At 24.7% G+C, this 6,740-nt stretch overlaps 1 protein-coding gene across 4 annotated transcripts in view; it reads left to right on the forward strand.

Annotated features, from left to right (window-relative positions):
• The window catches only part of LOC117167496 (GMP synthase [glutamine-hydrolyzing]), a 50,096-nt gene that overhangs the window by 5,428 nt on the left and 37,928 nt on the right, over positions 1–6,740 (forward strand). For all 4 annotated transcript variants that reach the window (XM_033352480.1, XM_033352481.1, XM_033352479.1 and 1 more), the window contains exons 2-3: positions 161–429; positions 5,428–5,640. In XM_033352480.1, coding sequence (XP_033208371.1) covers positions 209–429; positions 5,428–5,640 — 434 coding nt within the window. In that variant the 5' untranslated portion in view covers positions 161–208. The remainder of the gene's footprint in view (positions 1–160; positions 430–5,427; positions 5,641–6,740) is intronic.

The following is a 6,740-nucleotide window of genomic DNA, read 5'->3' on the forward strand; positions in this document are numbered from 1 at the left end:
CCAAAAAATCGTGTTAAATCAAAAAGAATTTCGACAGTTTTTGTTAATTAATTTTCATGTAAAATGTCTCAATAATTGATATACAACGAGAAATGATTGAATAACAATAAAAATTAAACGTCAATGAATTAAATTAATTTTGAAATGAATGAAATTTCAGTGCTGCTGGGCGATTAATAGTAGCCAGAGGAATAGACCCCAGGCTAAAATGGAGAAAAGCGCGGACGGAATAATGTTTCGCGCAGATAGAAACAACGGAGACGAGGACGCGGTGATGAGCCTCGTCGGGGCAGAAGAGCGAGTAGCGATCCTCGACGCAGGTGCTCAGTACGGAAAAGTCATAGATCGAAAAGTACGTGAGCTCAATGTTCACAGCGAAATTCTGCCTCTGGACACACCTGCATTCACACTCAAGGAAAAGGGCTACAAGTAAACACAATTTCCCTCAAATACTTTCTTCATTCAACCATTAAAAACCCAAAAATCTGGGAATTTTTATATAATTTATGTAAAAAAATTTAAAAGTTCCAAGGATCCTTCAAGAGCTTTAAAGGGTTTAAAATATTTCATAGTATTTTAAAAGATTTCAAGAAATTTTAAATAGATTTTGAATAGTTTCCAATTAGAAAGCATATAATTTTCAAATTGTTTAGAATAATTCTACTTTAAAGCTTCTCAATATTTCGTACAATATTTAAAATTCGGACATTTTGAACGGTGAAATTGACAGTGATTTTTATTTGCAGAAATCACATTTTTTAGGGGAAAAAAATCTATCCAGTCGTTTTTAAAATTTCTATAATGTTAATTTAAAATTATAGTTTTTAATGCACGATTCTAAAACGACTTAATCTTTTGAGGCCTTGAAACGAAATTTTGTTATTAAATTAATTTTTAGAGTAATCTTTGGAGGTTTCGAATGATAAATTTAACATTTATTGCAGTTTCAGATTCAAATAATCAGAATGTGGGGAAAATTCCGATATTAAATATTTCTACATTTCCTAATAAAAGACTTTATAGTTTCGAATTTAATAATATTAAATTTAAATATGAAGCAATTTCGAATTGAAAAGCTTAAAATTGGAATCAAATAAATAATTTCTAGTCGAAAAAATTCCAGCATGAATAATAATTCTAAAGGAAGTTTTCAAGTTGAAAAATTGATCTATCATTAATTAAACAATTTGAGTCATTTGAAATTATTACAATTTTAGAGTTCTGAATTTTCATGTTGCACTTTAAGTGTTTCATTTTTTCCTTTCGTTGGTTTTAATTTTGTAATTAAAATTTAATTGTTTGAATTTTTTAAAGAATAATTAACAAGTTAAAATTTTCTGGAGTAGAAATTATTCATTTTAAATGTTTCTCATTTAAAATAACTTTTTATTAAAAAATTTTTTTTTAGAATCCAAAGTTTCTAATTTATAATTATTTCATTTTTGACGCTTATATTATAAATAATACAAATTCAATTCTTTTGAATTTTAAAATTACTAAATTTCATGTGTCTTCAATTCAGAATAAATTGGTTTAATTTTCAGCGATTCAACATAAAAAAATACAGTTCACCTTTCTTTTCTAGTTAAATTGTTATATTTTTCTTTAAACTGAGAGAAAGCCGAGAGATAAAAATGTATTAAATAGTTTTAAAGTGGTTTCAAAATTTGCAATATTTTCCGTTATTTTAAGATACCGTACAATTTTTTACAGATTTCAATAATTTAAAGAGATTATGAAGAATTTTTAAAATTTCAGAGTATTTGTATTAAATTTACATGGAAGTTTCAAAAGCTTTAAAAAGTTTCAATGAATTTGAAAAGACTTCAAAGAACTTAAAATATTTTAAGATATTTTTAAAGAATCAAAATAATTCTGAAAATATTTCAATAATTTGCATAGACACCAAAGGATTTAAAAAAAAATTTTGGTAATTTTAAAAATTGTAAGGAATTTTTAAGAGCTTTAAAAAGCTGCAAACGATTTAAAATATCCGTTTTTTTTAAGTTCCACAGAATTTTTAACAGATTTTAATCATTAAAAAGATTCAAAATGATTTTTTATGATTTCAGAGTATTTTAAAAAGTTTGAAGGAATTTTTAAAAGCTTTCAGAAATTTGAAAGGCATTTTAAAATATTTTAGGATATTTTAAAAGAATCGAAATAATTTTGAATAGATTTCAATCATTTTCAGAGATACCAAAGTATTTTTAACAGTTTAGGGTACATTTAAAAATTCTATGGAATTTTCAAGAGCTTTAAAAAGTTTCAAACGATTAAAAATATTTCTCGGTATTTTAAGATACCGTTTTGTAAACAGATTTCAATAATTTAAAGAGATTCCGAAGATTTTTTAAGATTTCATATTATTTTGTATTAAATGTTCCAAGGCATTTTTAAGTGCTTTAAACATTTTTAACGGATTTGAAAAGGTTTTAAAGGATTTCAAATATTTTCCGGTATTTTAAAGTTCCCAAAAATTCTTAACAGATTTCAGTCATTTAAAGATATTCCAAGAGATTTTAGAATATTTTTATTAAATGTTTCAAGGAATTTTCAAGAGCTTTAAAAAGTTTTTAAAACGGGTTTAAGATATGTTTCGGTATTTTAAGAATCCGAAGAATTTTCAACAGATTTCAGTGATTTCAAAAGATTTTAGTGTATTTAAAAATATTCTAAGACAATTTCAAAGAATGCATAAGGATTTAAATGATTTTCAGGGATTTAATCATTTTAAAAGTTTATACTTATTTAAAATATTCTCCAGTATTTTAAAAAATTCGAAAGAATTTTCACCAGATTTCAATAATTTAAAAGGATTTTAAAAAATGTTTTAATGTTTTAGAGTATTTTTTAAAGTCCCAAGGACATTATGGACAGATGGTCAATGTATTTTAATAAATTCGCTAGATATTATAATATTTTAAAGAAATTATTCACAAAAATTGAGGGATTCCGTAGGAATTTAAAAATTTTCAAATATTTCACTGTATTTCCAAAGATGTTAAAGAATTTGAAAGATTTTATATTTTAAAAGTCTTGAACTAATTTCCAAGAATCTTACCAAATTTCTAGAAATTTAAAAAAATTCTGTAGGTTTTGAAATATTTAAGGTATTTTTTATAGATTTTAATAAGAAATGATTTCAAAAGATTTTAGGGCTTTAAATATTTTGAAAGATTGTAGGTTATTTTAAAATATTCTAGAAAATTTAGAATAGATTTTAATCATTTGAAAGGATTCCAAAACATTTGAAAGATTTTTTAAAATCCAAATTGAGAATTTTTCAAGAGCGTTAAAATAATCTCAAACTTCAAAAGTTTTCAAAGAATTTTAAATCTTTTAGGGAATTTTAAATTTACTTCAATCATTTTAAGGGATTTCGAAGCGTATGAAATTTTTTATTGTATTTTAAAAGATTCTGAAGCAATTTCAAGAGATTTAAAAAATTTCAAGGGAGTTCCAAGGATTCTAATCAATTTAAAGTATTTAAAGAATGTTCATTTGGGTTTAAAGAATTTCCTGGAATTTCGAGAAATATGGAACGATTTTATAGGACTTATAAGGTTTTAAAATATTTTTCAAAATTCCAAGGGGATTTGTTGAAAATACTTCTTTTCTGGTTGGATATTAATCTTCTGGGTGAAAATTTATCCTTCTGGTTGAAATTTCATTTCTTTTGTTGAAAATCTAATTATTTTGTTGTAAATTCATTTTTTATAGTTAGAAATTAATTTGTCATCTTTAAATATAACTATTTGACTTGCAACAGGGAATTTATGAAACGGGATTTTTTTTTAAGTATTATAATTCGAATTCAAAAGAAACGAGAGTTGCAAAAATCCCCTTTTCAAGTGAGAATTTGTAACAATTTAAAGTTACCTCATCAAAATTAAATTAAAAAGAAGAAAGTATTTTAAATAGTTTTTAGAGTTTTTTTCTGATATATAAGTGAAAATTTTGTTACATCGTTCGTTGGGAATTGATCTTTTTTTTTTTTAGTTAAAAATTCAACTACTTGCGGTTAAAATTTAAACTCTTTCGTTAAAAATTAAAAAAAATTTTGTTTGAAGATTCATAATTTTAATTGAAAATTTATCACTTTTTGAAAATGTAACTACTTTGTTGAAAATCAATTTCTTAACTAAAAATATCTATTTTTGGTTGAAAATGTATCCTTTTTTGATGGAAACTTAACTGTTTTGTTGAAAATTGATGTTTTTTATTTAGAAATTAAATTATTTGAAAATTTATACACTATCTGATAAACTCGCCTTTTTTGTAGAAAATTAATCTTTATGGTTGAAAATTGATATTTTATTGTTCAGAATACTAGTTTGGAATAGAAAATATTTTTTTAAATTGAAAATTCAACTATTTCTTTGAAAGTCAACACTTTTGGTTAAAAATCGATTTTTTTGTAGCCAGTCTTTTTGGTTGAAATTGAATGAATGAAAAAATGAAATTGAATGAATTTGAATTACAAATTCATGCCTTTAGTTGAATTATGAGCTACTTCTTGGAAAACTTTTTTTTTGTTGATAAAATTGAATTTTTTGCCGTAAATTTAACTATTTTGTTGAAAACTATTTGGTTTTTGAAACTAAAACTGTAACTCTTATTCCAGTTTAATATTCCGTCATTTCCGATACAAATTCTTGGCTGAAAATTCATCTCGTTGATCAAAAATTCAAGTAATCAAGTTAAATATTCATCATTGTAGTCGAAAATTATTTTTTCTGGTATCAAATTCAACTATTTCAGTTAAAATTATACAATTTTAGTTCAAATTCATTACTTTATTTAAAAAGGAAACTATTTTTTTATGTTTTCTTTTAGTAAAGTAATTTTTTTACTAAAATTTTAACCATTTCCAATTGAATTTTCCATAGGTTTATTGCAAGGGATTTTATCAGATTTCCGAGGATTACATTGATATTAAGGAATTTTCTTAGGGTTTTAAAGATTTGAAGAAATTTTCAAATTCTTTTTTGCATTTCATTTAAATACATTTGGAATTCACCCTGAATTCTTTTTAATTTATCGTGAATTCTTCTAAATTTACTCAATCCTAACAAAATCAATTGATTTCTTAAATTTTTTAAATCTTTATTTAATTTATCTGAAATCCTTATAAATTTAATCGAATTTTTTTGCATTCACAAGAACATTAGTCAAATTATTAATGCTTTTTCGTTTCAAGTTGGTCACTTTTTTCAAGTAAATTAGGCTGTGGTAGCCCCGAGAATAATAAGTTAAAAGTTTATAATTTAAAATTGTTTTATTCCATTTATAAAAGATTCGATAATATAAATGTTACAAGATTAGAATTTCGATCCTTAAATATTAATGGTCAGGAACACTCAAAAATTAGGCAGGGAATTTTGAAAATAAAGTTTTGCTTAACGCTCCTTTTCTTTTTTACAGAGCCATCATTATTTCCGGGGGTCCTAGTTCAGTCTTCGCTGAAGACGCGCCTCGATACGACGCAGATATCTTTCGAATAGGAATTCCAGTTTTAGGAATTTGTTATGGAATGCAAATGATGAATAAGGAATTCGGCGGCACCGTAATCAGAAAGGAAGGCCGAGAGGATGGTCAATTTCCTATTGAAGTTGACTCCAAGTGCCTTCTTTTCAAGTAAGAGATCGTCCTTAAACTATGCTTCCAATTTAGTAACGTTATAAACTTAGATAAAAATTTGACAATTTAATTAAAAACATATACTTTTTGTTTAAGAAATGCATTAACTTTCTTCAAAGTTGAACTGCTTTGTTGAAAATTTATCTTTTTGGTTGAAGATTCTCTCCTTGCTGGAAAACTGAACTATTTCTTTAAAAATTCATTAATTTTTTTTATTGAGAACTACCTTTTTTTCAACTGAAAATTTCACATATTTAAATATTTGTTTATAAATTCCTATTTTTCGTTGAAAATTCATCTTTTTATGGCATTCAACTGTTTTTAATTTAAATGAAAATCTTTTTTGGTTGAAAATGCATGTTTTTAAGTGAAAATTGAGCTTTTTTATTTAAAAATTGAACTATTTGGTTGAGGATTCAACTATTTTGCTGAAAATTCATCTTCTTTGGTTGGATTCAACTGTTTTTTTTATTTCAAACTGAAATAGTTATTGGTTGAACTATCAAGTATTACAGATTTCTTCGAGAAGTAATTTTTTCGGTTTGAAAATTGAACTGCTTTGTAGAAAATTGGTCTTTTGGGCTTGAAAATTCAACAGTTTGGTAGAAAATTCACTATTTTGTTAAAAACTAGTATTGTTTAATAAAAAATTCAACAACTTTGTTGAATGATGAACCACTTTGTTAAAATTTCTCTTTTTGGTTAAAGATTCATCTCTGGTTGAAAATTTAACTATTTTGTTAAAAATTCATTTTTTTTTTTCTGTTGAAAATTAACTTTTTCCACCTGAAAATTTGACTACTACATTTTTAAATAAAAATTTACCTTTTCATGTTAAAAATTCTTCGTTTTTGTTGAAAATTCATCTCTTTGGTTCAATCTTCAACCATTTAAAATATATATATACATACAGGGTGGGCCATTTTAATCTATTTACCAAAAAATCTCAGAATAGTGATATTGTACAAAAAAATTGTTCAGACAAAAGTTGTTCCGGATGAAGGGGGTCAAATACTGGTGACCGTAAATTTGACCTTGAACTTCATTTTCTATGTTTTTTGACGGTCAAACCCATTTTTTTTAATGGAAACCCATAT

This window comes from Belonocnema kinseyi, chromosome 2, assembly GCF_010883055.1.
Source record: "Belonocnema kinseyi isolate 2016_QV_RU_SX_M_011 chromosome 2, B_treatae_v1, whole genome shotgun sequence".
Classification (NCBI taxonomy): Eukaryota; Metazoa; Arthropoda; class Insecta; order Hymenoptera; family Cynipidae; genus Belonocnema; species Belonocnema kinseyi.